Source organism: Poecilia reticulata, linkage group LG11 (genome assembly GCF_000633615.1).
Source record: "Poecilia reticulata strain Guanapo linkage group LG11, Guppy_female_1.0+MT, whole genome shotgun sequence".
Taxonomy (NCBI): domain Eukaryota; kingdom Metazoa; phylum Chordata; class Actinopteri; order Cyprinodontiformes; family Poeciliidae; genus Poecilia; species Poecilia reticulata.
Genome location: NC_024341.1, coordinates 20,977,666 through 21,001,185, shown reverse-complemented (window position 1 = coordinate 21,001,185; position 23,520 = coordinate 20,977,666). Strand labels below are relative to the sequence as shown.

At 42.7% G+C, this 23,520-nt stretch overlaps 1 protein-coding gene across 1 annotated transcript in view; it reads right to left on the bottom strand.

Annotated features, from left to right (window-relative positions):
- The window catches only part of ash1l (ash1 (absent, small, or homeotic)-like (Drosophila)), a 36,901-nt gene extending 13,381 nt beyond the window's left edge, over nucleotides 1–23,520 (bottom strand). The window contains exons 1-12 of the mRNA XM_008422594.2: nucleotides 23,377–23,520; nucleotides 22,318–22,444; nucleotides 15,967–16,748; nucleotides 9,640–13,996; nucleotides 4,189–4,855; nucleotides 3,926–4,096; nucleotides 3,700–3,794; nucleotides 3,341–3,414; nucleotides 3,194–3,239; nucleotides 2,711–2,819; nucleotides 2,389–2,595; nucleotides 2,145–2,289 (exon numbers count right to left, since the gene is read on the bottom strand). Of these exons, the coding sequence (XP_008420816.1) occupies nucleotides 2,145–2,289; nucleotides 2,389–2,595; nucleotides 2,711–2,819; nucleotides 3,194–3,239; nucleotides 3,341–3,414; nucleotides 3,700–3,794; nucleotides 3,926–4,096; nucleotides 4,189–4,855; nucleotides 9,640–13,996; nucleotides 15,967–16,566 (6,471 nt within the window). The 5' untranslated portion in view covers nucleotides 16,567–16,748; nucleotides 22,318–22,444; nucleotides 23,377–23,520. The remainder of the gene's footprint in view (nucleotides 1–2,144; nucleotides 2,290–2,388; nucleotides 2,596–2,710; nucleotides 2,820–3,193; nucleotides 3,240–3,340; nucleotides 3,415–3,699; nucleotides 3,795–3,925; nucleotides 4,097–4,188; nucleotides 4,856–9,639; nucleotides 13,997–15,966; nucleotides 16,749–22,317; nucleotides 22,445–23,376) is intronic.

The following is a 23,520-nucleotide window of genomic DNA, read 5'->3' as shown; positions in this document are numbered from 1 at the left end:
AAAAAATATTATATATATATATATATATTCTTTTTTTTTGCATAATATAGTCCACTTAATACTAAAAAAAACCAAAAGCATATGGTCAACATCTGAACTGACAGGTCAGACCGCATCAGCCGGGAAACCAGCCTGATCAGAACATCTATAACTAAAATGTTTAATTTAAAGCTTCTGTAACTACGTAATTCTGCTGTTAAATGCAGAATGCTGCTTTAAAAACACAGCGCTGTTACTTGATAAAAATGGTAATCAAGCCAAAAATACAATGYATGAACATTTTAAAGCGAAAATCTCTGGTTATTTTGCTTCCATATTTTTTAGTGGTTTTATTGAGTTGTGGAGGATGAACATCAAAGTCTACCAAAGATTGATGGAAAACAAATTTAGATATCCTTACTCCAGGAGTCTAARCTTTAATAAAAACGTCATACTGACAGCTACTCTGAGACTGAAGGGTCTTTATATTTTCTCTCCCGTTTTTCTCCTGTCCAAGCGAAAGCTGTGTCCCAGCTTTACTATTCCTTAAAGAACAAAGCCCATTATTCTGTTTGCCAGGCGCCTAATAATTTATTCCGTCAACAGGCGGAAAAAGCTGCTTCAGCACATTGTCTTCAAGCACCAAAGCTGTATCTAAGGCCTGGTTTGCTTACAATCTCTCTTCTGTGACAAGATGAACGACTTGACTGGCTTTGTGCTGAAAATCCTCTGACCTTGAAGAGGATTTTTTTATATTTCAGCTCCACATTTCGTCCTCACGGTTTGAGGGCAAAGGCCAAGTCCTCCGAGGGCGAAAAAGGTGATGACAAAATGTTTCAGATGGTTTCACTTGTGGAGAATCAGGCGCTGTCCAGACAAGCCTCAGACATGCAACACAAAGAGGCTCTTGGAGGAGCGGTGAACTGTTTCMACAGGGAGAAAGTGACCTTAAACTGTTTATGTGGCCGCGTAGTGTCGAGAAGCAAGGTGACCTCATCAGATTACCGCCGCAAACAAAATTACAGRGCTGCGGCTTCGAGGTAGAGCCTTCTCATTTCCAAAGAGGCACACCTGCGAGACGCGCTTTCAGTTACCCAAACTAGATCAAMGTTTCCRTGTTTGCACTCTAGCAACTTATCTATGTTTTAGGTTACACCTCTGGCTTTTTTTTTCTTTAAAGAAAAATTGTATASTCAAACACTGACAGAAACAGCTGCATAAAAGCAACATTAAAGGGGCAATGAAAACCTTAAGGTTGTTCATCTGCCTGTGTCAAAATCCAGATGTTTTCCAGACATAAAGACACTTTCGATCCAGTTTAAAAGCTCGAGAGTAAATTTCACAAAACGCTTTCACCACAGAACCTGCAAAGCTGCACCTGCCTCTGAGCTCTTTGTAAATGTAAGTGATGACATCATTAAAATGCACAGATCTGACTTTAAAAAAGTGAACGTGCAGCTTTAACATTCTGCTCTTCTCAAAATAACAAATGATGGATGAACTCTATGTAGGAATCTTGTTGTTGAATGCTTCAAACCTAAATTATTCCATATCTCTCACCTGGTGGCTCTTGTTGTCTGAAATTGTTTGTGAGATTTCTTAAAGGGGCGGTACTATGTATTTTCACATAGCACCATTTTATAGAACAACCAGGCATCTATGTTACCTTCGAAAATAGTTAAATCAAATCTTGTGTAAGAATMTAATACCAGCAATTTAAGCTATTTCCTCCTTAGTCAGTTTGTCTCCTAAAGAATGTAGAAACCTGCACATCTGTCCTAAATTGCCAGAAGTAGCTTTTAGCTAAACGGGCAATTTCCAATCTAATTACTGACTGATGTGAGCACTTAGAAAACCAAATACTCTACTGTAAAGCTGTAACAACTTCCAGCTTCTCTCATGCATCTTTCTTGATCTCCACAGCTTAATATCCGTTGTAATTTAATTCGACTGGCCATTTAGAGCAGCTTCAGGAATATTAAACTTAACCGAAATGGAATATTTAAGATGCACAGAAATAGTGGAAGCAGGATTAACCAGATTTGGGTGAGCGACCAGTTCCCAACACCTTGCAGCAGAAGCTCATCCAGAAAAGTCTTGGATACATTTATTTCAGGACAGCAGAGAAGGGCTTTGAGAGAACCCGCTTCAAGTTATCATGACACCCACCACTTCTGCATCTCGCAGTTGGGTTCACAGCTGTGGTTTATGAAGCGTGCCTCATTGCCCATATGGAAACTGTCAATCACCATCCCGCTGTCAAGGTTCAAACAGTAGTGGCCGTTGTGGTATTGCTCCATCATTCGGTTCCTAAAACACACCAGACACAAAGCGGAATAGCTTCAAATTCAAGACCCGTGTCGCCTTTAGAATGAAAGAAGCCGACTGAAAACGGTCCGACGGTCTCACCTGAACTCCTGCTCGCTGACCACTTCCCCCAGGTATTCGATGATGAACTGACCGGCTCGGAGGGGCTCTTTAGTGCGGATTCCCCAACCTTTTCCCTCGGCGCGGAAACGCTCCAGACACTGGACCCACTCGTGTCTTTGGATGTGCTGGTTGTCGCACTGGTCGCCGCAAGGACAGGCACTGGGGGAGCACTCTGCAAAGCTCATCCTGGGAAAATGAGAATTAGTTGTTTTTTTTATTAGCGGCAAGACACGCATTATTTTTGGAATTCTTTCTGTMGACCAACTATTACTCAACAGGCGTTGTCGTTAMGTTTCTGTACCTATTCAAGCAATCATCCAGGCATCCTTTTTCAGTTGAAGTCTCTGGAGCTCTGCAGTTGCATGTAGTCATTTCGTACCCGTAGAGAGGCTTCACATCTACATACACGTCTGTGACACATACACATGACAGTTACAGGTCTTAATGGTACCCACACAGGTTTCATGTCACAATTCAAAGGTTTTCCAGCACTGATTATTTACTGTTGACTTTAATTTTATATAGAACAAAATGTTTGTCAGAAATTTACATCAGACAGAGAGCTAATTAGGGAGATAGAGAAATAGACAGAACTGTCAATAAGTCTTTTCTACACATATTTACACCTGWAAATCATTTTAGATTCTGTATTTTTCTAAACTTGTCCAAATTTTTTGCAGCAACTGCTACAAAAACACTTATTTATCATTGGCAAACATTAACAGTGGCCTACTCAAAGACCKCACTAGGAGGTTTTGATTAGAGCAAATGCAAAGTTACTCACTTGATCTGATCTTTTTGTAAAGAGGGACATCTGGTCTCTTGTAAAGCTAAAAAGTAAACAAAAAACAAAAAAACACAGAAATTTTAATTAAAATGGCATATAGAAACAAAAAACTTAAAAAACTTCCTGCTTAACAAGATGCATCACCTGATCATGTTTCCACAACCATAAGATGTCGTAAGGCAACTGGAAATCAATCCTCTTTTGTCTGAGGTACTTCCCTGTAAAACAAAAACAAAAGCCGTGAAATTACAGCAAAAAAATAAATTAAAATAAAAAATTTAAAATCACACTGGAGCTTTTATCTCCACTCATGAAAATACTTTTATAAAAAAAAACAAAAAACAACAACAATAAAATGTATCTTCGGCGTTGTAGACTTCCTTATTAAGATTTAGAACAATAAAAACATGTTCATGTCATCAACAGAAAGAAAAGGTTTCACCTTAATGGATGGATGGATGGATGGATGGATGAATGGATCAAAGCAGATTATCTTAACTTACCAACATGTATTGGAGCAGGAAACAATCCATATTCATGCTCTCCAGGTATGTATTCCAGCTTCTCCTTTTTTAGCTGCAAAAGCTGACTGCGAGGGCTTTAAAAAACAAAACAACAAAAAAAAACAATTATACTATATAAAAGCAGCCCTTTAAAATGTAGAAAACCAAAACAGCATCATGAAGAAAAAAAAAAAAAAACATTGAGTAAGTTTTCTTTGGGACTCACTCCTCAGTCTTGTACACGTCAGAATAGAGTCCTGCTTTCTGGAACTTCTTCTTTGGAAGTCGGGCAGCTTTCTTCTCTCGCTGGTTGCTGCTGATGGGTGCAGCCTGCTCCTTGGAGACGGCGCCTGAGAGTTCAGTGGAGCACTGGCCATCCGGCTTGCTTTCTGAGGAACTACAGATAGAACCAAAAGTTAGGGAACAACAAAACGTAAATAAATATTTTTTTAAAAACCCCAGTAGCTGAAGCTTTAAGGCGTGGCATACCCCTGAATGTGCTGATGTTCCTCCTCTGCGGGCCAGCTTCTTCCCGTCCCGGTTCTAGATCTTTGCAGCATGTTCGTCTGGCTCTCCTCTCTGTCGGGCGGTTGCTCCTCGACTTCCTCTGCCTCCGGGTCTTCTTCGGCTTGCTCTTCCTCTTCTTCGTCCCCCTCGGCCTCCACATGCRCCCTCTTCTGACCTTTTCTATGCTGACCCTGGACCACGGACTCAATAGCATCTGTAACAGTATCCTCCTCCCACCCTCTCTGACCGGCTAGCCGCTCCACCCCGCCGTCCCAGTGCGCGGTCTGAGTTAACTCCACCTCAGGGGGCGGGGAAGGAGGAGGGGAGGGCAGCGGGTACTTCCTGGGGCGGCCCGGGCCCCTCTTCTTCACCACGTTGTTACCTGTTCGAGCCTGTCTCTGCAGCTTTTTGGCACGCAGGATTTTGTTGACATGATGCAGGCTGTGCTTGGACGTCTGAACCCGATGAGAGCGGTGGGAAAGGGAGGCGTCCAGGCAGAAGTCCTGGGAGGGAGACAGGCAGGAAGAACCCGGAGAGACGTGGGAGTGAAACAGAGAGGACTGGTGGTGCAGCTGCTGCCGGCTGTGCAGGGATCCCTCAGGTCCGTCGGAAGTCGCCAGAGCAATACCTCTGGACTGAACTGATGACCCTRGGAAAACRAACACAGAAACCCACCAYAATCACAARTCMCATCATTATTTGATATGCATGGCCAAATAGGAAAGGAAAAACACACTTTTAAAAGCAAATCCCACGAGAATAAACAGCACATTAATAACACAATGATTATTACAATACAGAGTAAACTAATGTTCACACAATTCCTTTCTCTTTCTCTATCTTGACTTCACCTGTCAAGCTTTTTTAATTCTTTGAAAGGGGCAAGAACTGCTTCATTTTTAGACTTTTTAACCTACTGTATTTTCCGCACTATAAGGCGCACCAGATTATAAGGCGCATAGAATRGACACTACGGTTGCCACCCGTCCCGTATTGAACCTTTACAGGACAAGGGTCCCCGAGTACTTTATATAGTAGTCTGCCCCAGTCATTGTTTCACTCACGGTTTTGGTGTTGCAAAATTGTGCCCAACTGCTTTCTGGGTAACACAGAYCAACCGACTCGCTGCTCTCTCTCTTCCCCCACCCCCTGGCTTTAAATGTATAGGGGCTGGTCCCTTGGCAACCCTAGTCGAAGCACCGCGGATGAATATCCAACGGGGCGTGGCCAGACGATGGTGACCCGTCTCCGTTCGCGCACAGCATGTTGGTGGAGAACGTGGTGCTAAATGAGCTGCAGACGACCTGATTCTAGACAGTTGGTATACATGTCTATGGATAGGTCAAACTTTATTAACAAACCAGCATTCTGACAACTATCCCAGCATGCACCACGCGCTTCTTCTTCTACGGGGGAAAATGAAGTCGGCGGCTGCTTACTGTAGTTGCTAGACCTGTTGTGGCTCAATATTRGTCCATATATAAGGCGCACCGGATTRTAAGGCGCACTGTCGGCTTTTGAGGGAATTGAAGGTTTTTAGGTGCGCCTTATAGTGCGGAAAATACGGTACTTTAATAAAAAGCCTATCCATTTTCCTTCACGTCATTCTTATGTTTTAACGTCCTTCTGATGAGACGCAGAAAACACTGCCTGAAGGAAACTCTGAGCATTGAATAACAAAGCGCAGACCCTTCCCCCACCTTCTGTTGTGCAATGCAGTGTACACACAAACTGGACTGACTGGAAATATTTTGGTGACCAAAAAAAAAAAAAAAAAAGGCCAAGCAGAGTTTCTGCTTTGAGGGGTTGGGAGGTGTCATGCCACCCCCTGATGAGATGTCGCCCCAAAACTGCCCCTTYTGTTAACACTGCACATTAGATTCCCAAGTGGAAAATCAGCTAATAACTTTCTATATTCGTGTTGCTGTAAACAGAGAAAATATAAGCAGAACAGAGCAGCAGTGGGAATAATCGTTTTTCTCATTTTAATAACAGCAGTGCTTTGAATATTTAAATAAATACCATGAAATACCTCAGAGTTTTTACTGCATGATTTGGTATGATGCAGTAAGAATATACTTTTACCTCTTTATTTTAAGCTACATCTAACTTTATGAAAAAAATATTTGAAAAAGATTACTCTCCTGTGTTACCCCGCCCCAACACTTAATAAATTAAATCTGCTCAAAGTCAGACTATTTAAAAAGATTATAATCTGCTGCAAAGTGCAATCACATCTAAATAAACATGAACAGGAGTGGTAACAAGATTTGAAGTTAAAAGCAATATTACATGTAATCCAAACTGTTTATAGAGGAATTTGCCTAAATCCCGAAAATGTATGAGTGAAGGGGTGAAAGTTCAGCACATATCCGTTGCCAAGACAGCCAGCTGGGTACAATCCAGGAGGAATGCTCAGAACTGCTCGACTCGTCGGACTTGCTCTAAGTYTGATCCTCTGTACAGGTTTGGAAGCTGCTGGTGCAATTATCTTAACAGAAAAAATATTCAGATTTTTTTCCAGGACTTTTTTTTTTTTTTGCAATATTTGCTCATCTCTAGAATTTTCTAKCTTAGTTTTTTTCAGTACAAGTTAAACAAACTACTGCAAGAAACTCAGTGTTTCAATTCTGCACTGCACCAATCTTAGATTAAATGAATCTACTTRTTCTAGTGAGAACAGATTTTCATGTGCTGAAAGTAAAATTAAACCCCTTATGGCGGTTACTGGGAGAAATATTTTCCCATATTCAAAAAAATCGTATTTTAGATTGCAAGKGGACTAATCTGCACCAAAATAATCTCGGCTCCCAAGGGAATCAGAATTAAGACACAGAAATGCATTTTTTTTTTTTTTTTTTTAAAAAGCAACGTTACGTTATAAACATAAAACTTCATCGTACTGTGCAGTAGTATGCGTTGCCAATTGTGCCCACACCAGCCTTTTCCATTTCCTTCTCCCCTGTCGGTGTGTATTTATCTGTTCTGTCATTCCCTGCTTGTCTTKTGCTCTGGCCAATTCCCCAGATTCTCTACTCTTGGCCTCCTCTGCTGTCACCATGCCGCCTGTGACCGCCGGTTGACCCCAAGTCCTACGCTCTAATCCAGGATTACTCGGCTTGTTTTGAACTGCCTCCACAGGGACCTTTTAACGTCCCATCTTACTCAGCAGACATGCATATAAACACAGGGCCACGCTCATTAACACGTTTTACCATTGCTCACACARAGCATCGCTGCATTCGGAGTGAAAGTGACTATAAGCGTTCRGAGGAATCAACTTTGGGTGTAACRACATGATACTGGGTTCATCTTAAAAGATCAAATTTATCCAGCCAAAAGGCCTTTACTTTCCGTCACCTCAACAAAAAATATCGCAAAGTTTCAATATCGCGAGATCTTGTTACAGTCCTATAAGCAACATTAGCAACATTACTTCAATCCAGGTGCTGGGCAGATCTACAGACTCAAATTGCACTCTTTTGAGACAAACATCTGGGATAAATGTGTTAGCAAAACACTTCCAACTACTTTAGTAATCTCAGAAAAAAATTGTGCATCGATCTCCTTCCAAATACATTTTGTCACATTACAACAATTATGTGATAAACCAACACAAATTAGTGCATAACTGTCCAGTGGAATAAGAATCTAAAAGGTAAAGTGTACATTTTTATTCAGCTCTCCGGAGTCAAACTTAAAAAAAATAAAAAATTAAAAAATAAATAAAAAATTGCGACCGCAGCTGCAATCTTGTCTAGCAACGTCTTGATCAGCTTTCCACATCTGAACACTCAAAGTTTGGCCGCTTTCCTCCATGTCAAGTCAAGCTAGATGGACAACATTACTTTAAATTGTTTTTTTTAAGTCAATTATCAACTGAATGTAGTTCTGTGCTTTGATTGGGCCATCCCAACACATTAATAAACYTTTATTGTAGCTCTACCAGTCTCAAGCCTTCTGCACTAATTTTWTTTCCCCCACATGGCAGTTGGATGCACAGGATTTTATTCAAAGGTATCAAATTTAAATCAGCTTAAAGTACCTGGCGCTTTGTAAAACCGTTTAAAATCAAGGTATCCTTTTCCTTCCACTTCAGTAATTCAATACTTTGTCAATCTCATAAAATTTAGATAAATTCCTGGTCATGTGACAAAAAAGTGAAGAATTAAAAAAGCGTTAAGACTTTTGCAAAGCATTTAAAAGTAAACACACATGTAAGTTACCAAATCAAATACTCAGTGTATATAGAAGATATATACACTTCTTAATCAACTTAAGATGCTTTTGGATCTTACTTTAATTTTTCAATGGTAGACAGTTGTGAGGACTACACATGCAGAACTTATATTTTAGAAGTTTTGTTTGCTGTAGCCACAACTGAAGCACGTCGGGCTCCGGCAGCGACCACAGAACAACCTCCAACACACAATAAAGGTTTCATGATGCACACATTCACCCATGTGTGGAGATCAAACAAGAAATTAGGCCCCACTTGCTGTGCCATGTGGCAGTGCATGAAAATAAAGAAAAATATGCCGTAACAAGCTTCAAGTTCATACAAAATTTGGGGTTTCCTATACATTTTACATTTTAAAGTMAACTTTTATTAACTGTGTGTTCCACAAAACAGAAAAAAARCACAAACTGTCTTCTGWTTTGACAGAAAATGCTTMATATTTAATTTTTTTTAAACTTCTTATAATTAAAGTTTGTTAAATAATTGTTTTTYCCTAAATAGCAGATTTTAGCCCACAAACCTCTGACACTTTTAATCTCCTTTTACATTTTTATAAAAAATGTTTTTACATTTTTACCTTTACTCTCCGAATAATGGCAGTAAACAGTTGCTCTACCTTCTCCCCCCACCTAACTCATATATAAAATATTTAAAAGAAAATGCAATTTGGGAAACTGGTTGCATTTCAGCCACTTGGATCAAATGCAACTTGACACTATTGGTGGTCAATCCAGTTCTTTGAAGTTGGAGTATATTTGGTATATTAAAATAGGCAGGTTTAAGAGTTTATGGAGAGAGTGAATTAATCCACTGTATTCTTTTAAAAATTATTATTTTTAGTCTTCGCAATAAAATTCCTACGTTTCTGACATTTAGGACATTAGACAACATACAAATTGGTGGGCAATGGTCTTCCTGTTATATTACCAGCTTTAAAACTGTGGGAATGTGTTTAGTTTCTTTGTAAAATAGAAAACTAAAATAAAAAGATGCCTTAAAGGTTTAAAATGAAATAACTCTTTTCATTTATTCACTTCATTGAATTATTAATTTTAATAGTCATCATTCTGTGGAGATTAAGTGACTATAATCATGAACAGATTAAACTACTTAAAAGGGGGAAAAAAATCCCCCTGACAAAATAACACGCATGTCATGTCACGGATCTATTTGCAGAGTAAAACTGGACTCACCTAAATCTCTCCTTTCAGCCGACGTCGAACGGTCCTTTCTCATTGGACGATCCAGGTGAGAAAAGCCGGAGCTTTCTGTAACTACCTCACTCTTTCTGCTCCTTCCTCCCTTCAGCGAAGTCCGTGTCAGAGCTGAGGCAAACAGATTTGTCAGATTAGGAGAATCATGAGCTTCTACGTCCTCTGTGGGAGTGAGAGGCTCGTCATCCTCGCTGTCTGAGCAGCCTGCAGGCTCTCCTGCTCGTCCATCTGAGAACGAGCCCTGGCCGACGGCCATCTGACTCCGTGAAAGCTTAGAGTAGTCTGCGTCTGTGCTGCCCATCCGAAACCAGGACGCAACGCCGTGATGGCCCTTTGAGCTGCTGTCCAGTGTTAGCCTAGACGGTCCTAGACAGGACATGGAGCTCTCTTTGCGTTTATATCTTTCTGCAGATGAAGATGAGGAGGAGGAGGGGGAGTTGGCAGAAGCTTGTTTACTCGTAGTGGTGCCTGAGGTATCCCTTCCAAACCTGCATCTCTGTAACGACTCGGTCATTCCCAGACCTCCGACTCGCTCTCCTTTGCTAGCGGCTCCTTTGTCAGAAAGTCCTGCGTTGACCCGGCTTGCCGATCCGCTCCTCGGCACTTCCTCCCGGTCTTCCTCGGAGCACCGCTCTCTGTGTTTGTGCCTGTGTTTGTGTTTGTGATGCCAGTTGAAGGACAGCTCGGAGGACATGGGTGGAAACAGGACGGGGGGCCTCCCTCCACCCAGGTACTCCTGCCTGAGCAGCTTATGCTTCTTCTTGTGGAACTTTGAGGGGTTTAGGAGGAGATGTGAGGGGTGGTGATGGTGCATGTAGGACGTGGGTGGAGGGGGAGGGAAAGATGGTGAGTGGTGGGAGTGGTGAGAAGGAGCTGTGTGAGGCGACTGGTGGTGGGGGTGAGGATATAGGGCGTTTGCAGGAGGAAAACCTCTGTAATAGCCCAACCCCAGGGGCCCTGAGGAGTAGGGGACACCGTAGGAGGGGTGGTAGAAACCTCCACTGGAGAGAGGGAATCCAAGGCCGGGGACAAAAGGGACCTCAGACATGGATTCTCTTAACTTCGGAGGCCGTCCGCGTTTCTTCTTCATGTCTGGTTTACGGACGTAGTGCAAAGGGTCACAGGAGTACGCGGGGTGAGAGTAAAACCTGCCAAAGTTAACCCTGAAGATTGTGGGAAGGAGGTCCCTGTGAACGTAATGATGAGGAGGGGGGCCGCTAGGGCCCCCTAGTCCGCCAGCAGCTCTGCTCCCCAGCCCTGGCATCCGACTCGTTCCTGCCACCATGCTGATCCCACTGCCGAGGCGGTGCCCCGTGGAACGGTGCGATATCCGAATCTCACTCAGCATCACGACGATCTCGTCCAGCTCGGCCAGGAAGTCGGGGTCAAGCCGTCGGGACCGCAGCTGCAAGTACTTCTTCTTTCGTTTCCTCTTCTGCCTCTTCATCTTGTCGTAGCCCGGGCATCCGTGGTTGCGGCGTTTGCACTTGTGCTTGTGTTTTTCCTTGTGTCCCAACAACGTTGAGGTGGGAGCAGCTGGATGCGGCCTCCTGGGATCAGGTGAAGACCTCGTTCCATGTGGCGACGGAGATGGCGAGGGGTGCTCTATGAGCACGGCGGAGTGGCGGCGCCTGCCTCTGGAGTTTAGGCCCATTCCCGGGGCCATTGCTGAGCTCATTACACCGGGCATTAACAACCCACCACCCATTGCTGCTGGCAAAGCAATTCCGCCCAAGCCTGCTGTCCCTCCGGCTTTCTCTCCTCGGTCAGATGTGCTGTTGTTGTCTGTTCCTATGCCGCTGTCGCTGGGCACCGTCTCCTCACTGTGCGACTCACTGACTGGTGAAGGAGTGGCTTCCTTTAGCTCGCTGAGAGGAGCAGGGGAGGTTGGGTGAAGCGGCCTGGGAGGAGAAAGCTTATGATAATGAAACTGCTGCCTGTAATGATGATGATGAGGGTACCCGCGGCAAGAAGACTTCTTCTGGGAAGCTATTGTGGACGACGTGGAGCCCAAGACTTTACTGGGGACTGAAAAGGTTGGGGGAGGGAAGGAAAACGTGCTGTGGTTATGATGGGAGCTAGAATAGTGGGAAAAGTGCACCGAGCTGGGTTCCACAAAGCTGGCATCACTGATTGGGCTGTGGCCACCACTAGACTGCGACAGGGAGGGTGAGGGAAACACCTCGGAGGACAGGTGGTGCTGCTGGGACTGTGAGTGGTGATGTAGAGGAGAAGTGGTGTTCGGAGACAGGAAGGTTTCTGGTGACGAGGCAGTGAGACTGGATACAGATTTTGGTTTACGTCCTCTCCTCTTACCCATGTATATTGTTCCCTTTTTACTAACGTTAATTTGCGGCCCTAATTTCCCCCCAAAAGAAGCAGCCAGGGAGGACAAGGACTGGGTAGTAGCTTCTGTAGAGTTAACCACTCCGACCGTGTTGTTTTTAGGAATTTCCTCCGTTCTTGGACCCAACAGGATTTGATTCAGAATACGCTTCCGCTTCACGCTTTTCATCTTATTGATTTTGCCGATAATAGTTTTCATAATGAGCTGCCCGTTTCCTTTGCTACAGAACCGCTTGTCTCCCATGTCTCCTGCCTCAGGAGCCAACGTGGGAGGCTGACCCTCTTGGGGTAAGGTCGGAGGGAGGCGTTTGGGACGTCCACGTTTTCTAGGTATGGGCTTAGGAGGGTTAAGGTCTACCTCCGGGTGAAGAACAGGCGGGTCCTGCTCTTCTTTGGACTTCAGCAGAGACGAAAAGACCTTGGAAGAGGCCAGCTTATAAGAGGGGTTCCCTGGAGCTGGGGCATCGAGTCTTGGCATTTTGAACTTTGGCCGTCCCCTTTTCCTAGGTTGGGGTGGAAACAGCTGCGACATTGAACTATGTGGCACGGGGTTTGGTTTGACCTTATTCGGGTTTGGTGGTCTTCCTACTGGTCTTTTAACTGGTGGAGATAGCGCTTCTAAACTTGAAGACAAAGACATGCCGGTTTTGCTCTCATTGAAGAGACCTTCCTGACTTGCTAGCAGAGTCTGCGGCTTGTTCATAACCCAGCGGGGTTTTCTTCCCCTGCGTTTCTTTAGGGGTTTACAATCCTGCTCATCTGGCGAGTCCAGGGATGAATCGGGTGAATCATCTCTATGGGGTGTTGGTGGGCTTTCTTCGTCATCTGGCTCAGATGCTGAAGGCACCCTTTGTCTAATGGGTTCAGGAGGACTGGCAGTTCGCCTTGATTGGCTACTATCCCTGTTAGGACTGTTCTTTTTGGGACTGGAGCTTCTGCCCCTCTCCACATGCAGTGATTGATTACTTCCCACTTTATCTTTTCCCTCTGGTTTTCCTATTCCTGCTGTAGGAGGGCACTTGTTTAGGTCTCTGGGGCTGTCACCGCCCTGCTCCCTCTCACCTGCCCTACTTTCCTCTGCCAGGGCCAGGGACTCCTGTGCATAGTATCCTTGTGAGAGAGCAGGGGAGCCCAGGTGACTTACTGCAGTCACTGCCCTCTGTTCAGCTGAGATGGAGGAGGAAGATGAAGAAACTGGGCAAGATGGAGAAGATGGCAAACTGTGAGTGCCACGTGACAGTGACTTGGATAGACCACTAGAGCTGTTGCTGCCGTCGTAGTTAGCATCCTTGGATAAGACTGTGGGGCGGCTGTGAGTGAATGCAGGGCTGCTGCTGCGACTTCTGCTGTTGCCTATAGCAATACTGTTGTGGATGTTGGTAACAATAGCTTTCCCTGTCCCATCTGAGTCCTCCTTCCTCAGCTGCGTCAGGGTGGGTGAATTTTCTGGGACGCCATCTCTGTTCCTGGAGCCGTAAGGCCGACCAGGAGGTCTGGACACCGGCGGTGGAGGGGAAAGGTGCATTAGTCTTGAATATGTGTTCCTATTGGCCATTGCCCTGTCTCGCTGCTTGGCTGTGGGAGCCATGAAGCCTGAGCTTGGAAGAGGAGGATTTGGATCTGTTTTTGTGGGTTTAGTTGGCTTAGGAGTCTTTGACGGTGGGCAGGTTGCTATAAGCTGGGCTAATTTCTCAGTGACAGTGGGTGGTCCACAACTCTGGACACCCTTGTCCTTGTCTCTCTGACCTTCCATGCTATAAGTGTAATGAGGAGGTTTGATGCCTTCAAAGGTCGGCTCTTTTGATGCAGTTGGTGGCGAAGAAGGTGAAGATGTCCTTGAGTTGGTTTGTGGAGTCGGTGTTTTCTTCCCAGAGGAATGAGTTTTATTGTCTGGCGGCGGTCGGTGAAGGTTGAGGGGTCTTTCTGATGCGGTAGCAACCGACTTTGTATCCGACTTTGAATCGGACTTGCAGTCTACCTTTGATGGACCCTGCATGAAAAACAATATATATGTAAGTGATGGCGACCGACACAAAGTAGCATGTAAATGTTGAACCTGGAAAGAAAAGATGCATGTTTTTCACAAATAAAAGTCTGGAAAGTGTGGCGTGCGTTTATATTCAGGAACCTGAGTCATCATGTTAAGGAAGAGGATTTTACTGGAATTATAGCTGCAAGTGTTTAATCTCTTTCAGTTTCTAAATACTGTAATTATCTTTATCCAGCTGTTCTTTTCAAAATAGAACCAGCTCACATGGCATGGCAAGTGTTTTTTTTTTCAGATGTTAATTTCCAGGTTTTATCACAGTTTCCAAATTGTAATAAGGCCTGAACTTTGACTGGGCCACTCAAATATATATGTTATTCGAGCTAAGTCATCCCATTGTAGTCTTGATTGTACAGAGCTGGAAGGAGAACGTCCGTCCCAGTCTAGGGTTGCAAAACATTAAACATTCTTGCAAAGGCAACAATAATGACAAACACAGCATATACGCAAAATATGAATATTTTATTCTTTCCTCTCTTTCTGATTTCCTCTCTTTTCCTACACTGTGCGACATTTAGTATTTTTGGCAGTGTCACTGTGTCCCATGTGGGTGATAAATCAATTTTAATCAAAATTTCTCTTTTTGAAGATTAAATATTTGGAAAACCTTAATATTTTTTCACCAATGCACTCCTTCCAGAGTGACCTTAACCCATCGCAGAACTACCATCTTGTTTTTGAAGCGTGTTTTACAGCTTCTGTTCATTTCAACTTTGAATTCAGGTCAACTCACAGAAGGAATTATTCAAATAAAAGCCATTTTTAAATTTTTTAAGGAAAAAAAACTGAGGAACAAACTGACTAACATTGGAAGTCTAAATTGGTAAAAGGAGAAATTTATATATTTTTACGCCATATCACCCTGCTTCAAAACGCAAAATTAGTTCATGAATTTCATTTTCAGTGACCAAATTTTCCAGCCACTTCTGCTGCACGTTTGGCCAGGGAAAGCAGGGAGGAGCTACAGAGTGAGGTCAGATTGGGGACAGTAAGGGAGAGGTGTTGAGAGGGGTCATGTGGGAATTGGGGGGTTGGAAAGCAGCGGCAGTGGAAGGGACAGAGACGAGTTGGAACAGACGGACGAAGATTGGAGGAGTGACACGATGAATAGAGGGAGAGCAACTGCGAACACAATGAAATCTAAAGAGCAATTTAAGTCCTTCTCTTTGTTTGTGCAATAACACAGTAATTACTAAGTCAGCTTCGTCTTTCCGCCGCTCCGAAAAAAATATTTCACGGAAGATAAATAAGCACAGCTTTGAGCACAATTTAGTAGAAATGTCCTGATTAAAATGATCTGTGACTAATTCCCTGACTGAAATGAACTCACAATACTTGGTATCGGTTTCCTGTCTGTGATTCTGTCTGGGGCACTTCTAGTGAGGCGGGCATCTGCAAAAATGTTTTTGTACTTTTATTACATTCTATTTTAGTGCGTAACGATTGAAAAATTATTATTAGTGTCTGTAAATTATTTTGATGATCCAGCAAATCTGTATTTTTTGTAAAAATATAACTGCATTTTTCCTTTACAATGAAGTTCATGTTAAAATAAGGACTTTAGAGGCTGCCAGATCCTTAAGTGCCTAGCAAGTTGAGAGCAGCTGAAACACTAGTCACTAAAAATTATGATGTTGAAGTTTATACAGGAGGGCTACAACTTTTTCTGTAAGCTCTGTCCACATTTATCTTGAACAAGAATACAAGACAGACTGAAGTCCAGCACATGCAGGGTGAGTAAATATAATATTGATTAAATATTGTGTTATTTTACTACACTGTGAAGCTACTGTGTTTTCATACACATGCAAAGCATTGAAGCAATTCCCTTTAATACAACTTTCACACAACAATTTAGATCAAACTGTGTATTTGAACTTAAAACACAAAGTTTGAAGCTTGTCTGCTCGTACCTTTTTAGCTGGTGCACTCCCGCCGTTTACTTGGGAGGGCGATGGAGTCTTTGTGATGCCAAGCGGAGCAGCAGGAGAAGACGGAGTAATAGCTTTACCAGAGGGGGCTAGTGAAGACGATGTAGCTGGTGCTTTTTTCAAACTCGGACTCTTTTCCCTCTCCTTCCCTTGGCTCTTTGAAGGGCTTTGGCTCCGACCGCTAGCGCCATCGCCGGCGGGCACCGCCCGGTTTCCACGGGCGCTGCTTCCTCCACGAGTCGTGTGCCTCACGGTGGCCCTGAAGGCGGGTCGGCACACGTAGTTCTCCAAGCTCTTCGGGGGCTTCTTCATGCGTTTTGCCTGCAGGCCGATCTTAAGCTTGACGTTTCCCTCGGACAGGCTGCTCTCCGTGATGGAGAAATGGGACTGGTCCCCTCCGGGGTCTCCAGGTCCACCTGCGCCAGGAGGACCGGCAGCAGTTCCCTCTTTCTCCCGCTCTTGCTTCTTTTCATTCTCTTCTTCTTTTTTCCCACCTCCTCCCTCCTTCTCTCGCTCTGCTGAGACAGCAGCAGAGAGAAGTGGGGGTGGTGTTGCAGTTTGCCCCTGAACCTTCTGATCCATCAGAACTTTAGGGGGTGTGGATGATTGTTGGGTATGTCAGGTAGATTTCTTGGATGGGAATGGGATAGGAATGAAGGGGGGGGGAACAGGGGATGGGGATAACCGTAAGGGGGAAGGTCTCCTTCTTTTGAAGTGGCTTCTCTCCCTTCTTGGCAGTCCAGCCCTCTTTCTCCGACCTTCAACTGTATAAATAGAGACAGGTAAAATAGGAAAAAGAGGTCAAGAATGAATCCAACAACAACAAAACAACTATAAGAAGGCCTTAAAGCCAAAAAGCTTTAAGGCCTGCATGAACTGCATGAACTGCTCTCASTTCAATTGGAAAGACAATGCCAACACTGCACTTTTGAAAGTGGGTCAAACCACCTTGAGAATGTCATGCAGCTGGGGGCTCTCTCACAAGAAGCTGTCGTGTATGAGCAGCAGGTGAGGTGTGCAACAAAAAGATGACATAGAGGGAGAGACTGTGGCTACAGAGAAAGATTTTAACAGATTTCAGATCACACTTATATTTTTAAATCAACAGATATCACTTCCTTTCTCTGGTTTTCTTGGCAGTTATGATAAGCACCAGGGTTTACCGACCAGAGATCGCTTAATTAGTTACCAACAGAGATTTCAGACCAACAAACTTCAATTTACTAAAACTGAACCAAAAACCTCTGGTAGGAAAACTCTTCAGCTCTGTTGCAGAGTGTTACCACGGCAACATAACCAGAAATAATTGATGTAAAACAATAGATTGTAACTATAGCAAGATCTCAATTAAATTCAATTTACTAAAACTGAACCAAAAACCTCTGGTAGGAAAACTCTTCAGCTCTGTTGCAGAGTGTTACCACGGCGACATAACCAAAAGTAATTGATGTAAAACAGTAGATTGTAACTATAGCAAGATCTCTCTCCCCTTACATACAAGTACTTGCCTGAGATAAATCTAATGTTTGGCATAGCGTCACCTTTCCAAGGAGTTTGAAGTGATTTTGTAAACTTTGACTTTCTGTTGATTATTGTTTGCTTTTAAACATTAACTGCTATGAAAAACCAAATGCATTGTATGGCAGCAATTATTGGTTATATTARTAAATGAGTAGTTTATCAACTATTCCGACAATTAATCGGATACAAAAGTTGGCACATTGTACACATTTTTTATTTAACCATTTAAGTGCTTTCATACAATAGTAAAAATAAACTAAAAGATGCAAATAAACAAATAAATATWTWTTTTTTTTAAATAATAAAATAAACCTTCAGTGAAATTGAACCAGGTGAAGCTACTTGGGTAAAACATATTCACTGAAAAAAGTGTTTCATCTTAAATCCAAAATGTTTTTGTACAGTTTTTGCTTAATTACTGATCTAAATTTTAAATTCCAATTCAAAAATGCTTTATTTATAAAGAAAGGGAAATTAAATGTTGTTATAACTCATATTAATTCAAAWTTTTCAGAGTTATTGTAGATAGCAATGGCTGTTTGCATATGTTGAATAAGTTGTTTTTAGAAGATGGCCYTTTTTGAGTCTGTATACTACAGTAAATGATTAATCAACTGCTAAATTTTAATAACCAATTCATAACGATATTGGTTTGATTTCACTGTTTTTGAACTCTAGAATTGCTGTAACAAGTATTGCTGATGAAATCTAACAAATTACCAGGACATAAGGGGCTTCTAGTTTTAAATGCTTCCAAAGAGGCAGTTCTTGGTTCTCACAGCACCGGCAGTTACAATCTACACCCAAAACACACCTTGTGAGTAACGTAGAACAGATGCAGAAAACCATTTCTAATCATCTTTTTACTTCGAGAGTGCCCCTCATTCAGCCTATGTGGCTTTTTATGGTGTGCTCTGTTCACAGCCTAGAATAATGTGTGACCCACTTGCGCAGCCGTGGCTCTTCCACATAAGAAATCCAACATCAGGGCTCCAGCTCCTTTGCMATTTGCCACCTGCGATATACAAATCCCAAGAGGCCCAGAGCCAACTGTCTCCAGTAGTGTCACATCTTGACGTAYGTTGCAAAAAACAAAACAAAAAACCAAAAARATGCAGAATTACAAGCTCTAATACTTGGTGAACCGCGTTAGCCCAGCAACAAACAGCAGAATGCTTGTTAATTGCCCTCCACAGAGGGCAGCCCGATTCAATGAAGTTGTCTACGGCTCCCTGCAGGCACTGAGTGATTTAGGCAGATTCGCCCCCAAGCAGGTGCTTTCTCTTTGTGAAGTCATTTGGAGGCAATTCAGAACTGTGACCTCAGCACATTGGGTCCTCTGGGACTAGACAGACGATCCGGCAGCCTTTCCCAGCCTCTCTCCTCTCACAGCCGCAACTGAGAGTGAGCGATTAGGCATCGATGTGCCAGCAGTTTTCCTGCGCCCTACATTAGAGCGGGGCAGTAAAAGAGCCACTTTAATGGAGCCTCAGGAAAGTCAAATAAGACGACCCATCAGTTAAGCATCACCGTCGGCAAGACGAGAGTAAAAAAAAAGAAAAAAAAAAAAAGAAAAAAAAAGGAATCGGTCGTATGTCTAGCCTTTAACAATGTTTGCTTTGGATTACGACTCAAAAAAAAAAAAAAAACAGAAGTTGATATGTTTTCAGTTGAACCACAAAGCAAATGAAGCGTAACTTTTGGATTTTATGAAGCCTGAAGAAATTTCTGCTGCTTTCTTTTCGGTGTTAACTCCAATTTCAGCTTTTTGCTTCAAAACWTCACACTCCCCCCTTGTTACACATACCACAGTCAACTCACACCTCCCTACTTCTTTAACACTCAATCAATCTGTTCACCCTTGTGGTGATTTTTTTTTTTTAAAGCCCCCTTTGTGCGATTTCGCAAACTTGGAAAGCACTAGTCACAGCGCAMAAACTATACATGGTTTTGAAACGTTAATCAAAAACACATTTCCTCCCAATCACCCACTCGACTGAAGCTGTTGCTTGCATCCTCCTGAAGCACGGAGACAAATACGTTTCACATTCTTGCACACTAAAACATTTGCACTGATGAGAAAACTGCATCCAACGTCTGACTGGACTTCTTTCACCTTTTTTTTTTTTGGTGCCACAAAGTAATGCATAATTATGAACTGCAGGGATTTTTTTTTTTTCATTTTACAAAAAAATCTGAAAAGTGTGGTGTGCATTTGCATTCAGTGGCCCCTTGTCCATCACCCCGTATTTTGCTTCAGCCACCTTCCTGCAATCTTTGACCACTCTTCCTAAAGCTGCTGAAGAAAATTTCCACAGWAAGATACTGCCACTGCCAACTTTTACGGAGAAGATGAGGTGTTCAGACTTTTGTACGATATTAGTTTTCTGCTACACACTTACTTAATGGACCTTGGAATTGGATGTTGTACTATTTTAATATAAGTCAATAGAATATAAGTCAAAGTAGAATGGAAAAGATTAGTCATTTTACAACAGCAAGTCTTGATGAAAATACAACAAAATGACAAAGACTGCATCCTAATTTGGTCCCAATATTAGGAAACTGGTACACAGTAAAGCCTCGAAGGGGGCAATGGTRTGCTGGTTTGTCAAAAACTACTCAGGAGAAAAAAGGAACTAAATGTAAAAGTTACTTTTCACCAGGAAATCAAAACAGTTTTTGTTATGTTTGTCATTCCTGAGAGATTAATCATAATGATAGATTTTTAAAAACCAGCAGGTCTCACCTTAAAAACAAACATTACTGTTTGTCATTCCCTGTTTGTGATCTGACACTCTGTTTTCATTSTGTGCTTTGGGTTTGGTGTCACCCTTCGAATGGGAGTATTAGACAATAGAGTGGACGGGATATATAAATTAGGCCTCATTAMCATTTTTCAGTAATTACTTTCTTCTTGCCTCTCTGCCTTAAATTCCAGCTTTGCATGACAAACTTTCTTCCTGTTGACAAACTCTACAGCCTGAGCTGTGGAGTTTCACAGCTCCTCCAGAGTCACCATGAGCCTCTTATCTGCTTCTCTGGATAAAAAGGCTCTCCAGGTCAGTTTAGGTGGACGGCTGTGTCTTGGTAGGTTTACAAAACTAAGTCTCTGTCACAGAAAATGAGAAGCGTGAAATGGGATAGTTTTATAACTTATCACAGATTTCTGGTGTGTTCCTATATCTTTATGATGCTGCTTGTCAACTATTGACTAGTAAGGCTTTCACACAACATCTGGATTTATACTGAGATTAAATTGCACATAAATGTATTTTATTAACTAATAAGGCCATTTCAAAACATTAGATTTTCCAGGATTTCCTCAGGRGCTTTAGAATAAAGCAGGCTKGACAGAAATTAACACCACACCTTCCAGATTTATGCTGGTTTAAAAAAATAAACATGTAAATAAAAACCATAGTCTATCCCATAAAGTACACTACAGTTGTGGTTGTAACAGGAAAAAAAAAAAGTGGAAAAGTTCAAAGAGTAAGAATACTTAAGGGCACTATATGTAAAAAGGCAACTTTAGCGCCTAACTCAAAAATCAGGTGCCCAAATTCAAGCGAGTCAGATCACTTCTCTCACCTTTTAACGACTAAGACAAGTCAGTTATTGGTACTTTTGCTGTTAGTAATGCCACCAGAATGATCATTGGTCTAATCTCAGATCAGTAATCCCCAGCCCCTAAAGTCTGTCATTTTCAAGTTGAGCATGAAGGTACTTCAGCTTTTGCGCAAGACTATAACAGTCATTTCATTATCGGTTACTCTAGAGATCTGTGCAGCGACAACACCGCTGCTTTTGGGATATCAGTCAGCTTGTCAACTGTTTGCTTTGTCTTTCACAGCCGAGACTTAAAAGTGCAAAGAACGGTACATAAAGTGAGAACAAACAATCTGAATAACAGGGGATTCATAATAAATATCAGACCAGCAACCGAATAAGACGACAAGAGCATGGAGGAACGTAGTAAACAACTTCCCGCGCCCCCTCCCATTTCTTTCCTCTCACCCTCCCCGCCTTTCACTCTCTCCTCGCTTTTGCACACGTTGTTCATAACTGCTGATTTCCCTGTGGCCAGAGCAATAGTATCCAACCCACCCACTCACCAACCTCCACCCTCCACCACATCATTCACATGAGGGGCTGGCGTCTGCCCTGTCATTTCCACCAGGGCTTTTTACTCCATCGGTATTTGCACAGACTGAGCCCCGCTCAGAGGGAGGAACCAGCCAAATTCCTTTAGTACTACCTTCGCTGTGCATCGCCTAACAATGGAGCAGGGGCTATATAACCAGAACTGAGTGTGACCCTTAAGAGCAAAGAAGCAGCTGTGATGTTTTCAACCCGAAGCTGCATTGTAGTAGGGTATAAATAAAACACATCGGAGATGACAGGTGTCAGTCAGATCTGAAGCATGCAGKCATGCTCTGCAGMAATGCTTTGCTGGGTGAAACGAGGGGMATATTTTATGTGTATTCTGATTTATTAAGTATATCATGTAAAAACAAACAGCAAATAACATAATCGGCATTTAGTTTCCTGTACAGTCAACACAGACCCTCCTGGGATTCGCTCTTCAGCAGCTACTGGCCGTTCAGTCATACTAATATTTCTGAGGAAATCCATGTCCAGACAAATGAGATGTTGATTGAATTAAGATGAGAAATGACTTAGAATAGATTTAATCGTGCTCAGAAATTAACATGACGCAAATTGTGCCTCGGTTACACAGACAAAACAAGAGCAGGCAGCATTATTTTCCACTGATCGCATCTTACAAAGAGCATCTTTGAAAACACTCACCTTTGAAAATTTGTCCAGAAACGGCGTTCACATCATTTGGCTCTGTGTCCTGTCCTCATGTACGCATCAACGTGGTGGCCACATTTTATTATTATTATTATTATTATGACGATTTAGCTTCCAACTGCTGGAAATAGTAGAACCAAAAACACAATCAGATCTGGATTTGAAATTGCTGCTTACATGTACAAATCTATGCAAAGCGCCTGCAGCTATGAAAGATTTTAAAAAATTAAATAAAAAGGCACAAAGAAATCCCCGTGGATTCACAAAAGTCAGCGATTTTGTGCCAGGAGCGGTTCAAAACATAAAGTTACGAAGGTGGATTTTGAGTGCCAACATGTAAAAGCATCCTCTCAAAAACGTTTTTAAATACTTCCGATTATAGCTGGCAGAACATAAAAAATACACGGGAATGAATTGGTCAATTTGCGATTAATATAACTCCTACATTAACAAATGTGTTCGTTTATTATGGAGTAAACTGCCAGCTAACGCTCGTCCAATAATAGTCAGTCCTTATGTATCAATGGCACTGGCAGTTGCTAACTAGCTATCAATCAGAAGCCAGTTTAATAGCGATTTAAGCTAATTTCACCCAGCAACAACAGCAACCAACGCTCTAGTTATGCTAGAAACGAGCAGCAAACGCCTACAGCTTTAAGACAATTTGCGGTGACCGAAAGTAAATGTCACAACTCGGGGATAAGTGATGTCCATAATCTTGCATCTCCGTCACATTCTCGTAGTCACTCGTGTTACTACATCTCAGCTACGGCGGCTAACGATGCAGTAGCTACACTGGGGCTACAACCAAGGGGGAAAAATGTCAAAATTCGGTTTCAAATACGCACTTATAATCACTTCGACTCCGAATAGCAATTTTAAAAAATGTACGTTATATTCCAGTGGTGGGGAAAAAAACAGCAGATGCAGAGCCGTGTAAGGTTATAAAAAAAAACTGTCAACAAAATGGCGGCTGCGTTGAATCAACAGAAACCCGAAATGGGTCTCCCTGTAATTTCTCCCTCCGTAGCGGGTAAAACCGTTTCCCCTTACAGCGACTGGTGACGGTAATATCTCCAGAGGAGCTCTGAGATCCACAACGAGTCTCCGTTAGCTGGGCCTGGATGTGTCAGCGCGGGCCTCTCTCGTTAATCGGGCCTCCATGTCTGCTCAGCTCCGTATCGCTACTGTGTGTGT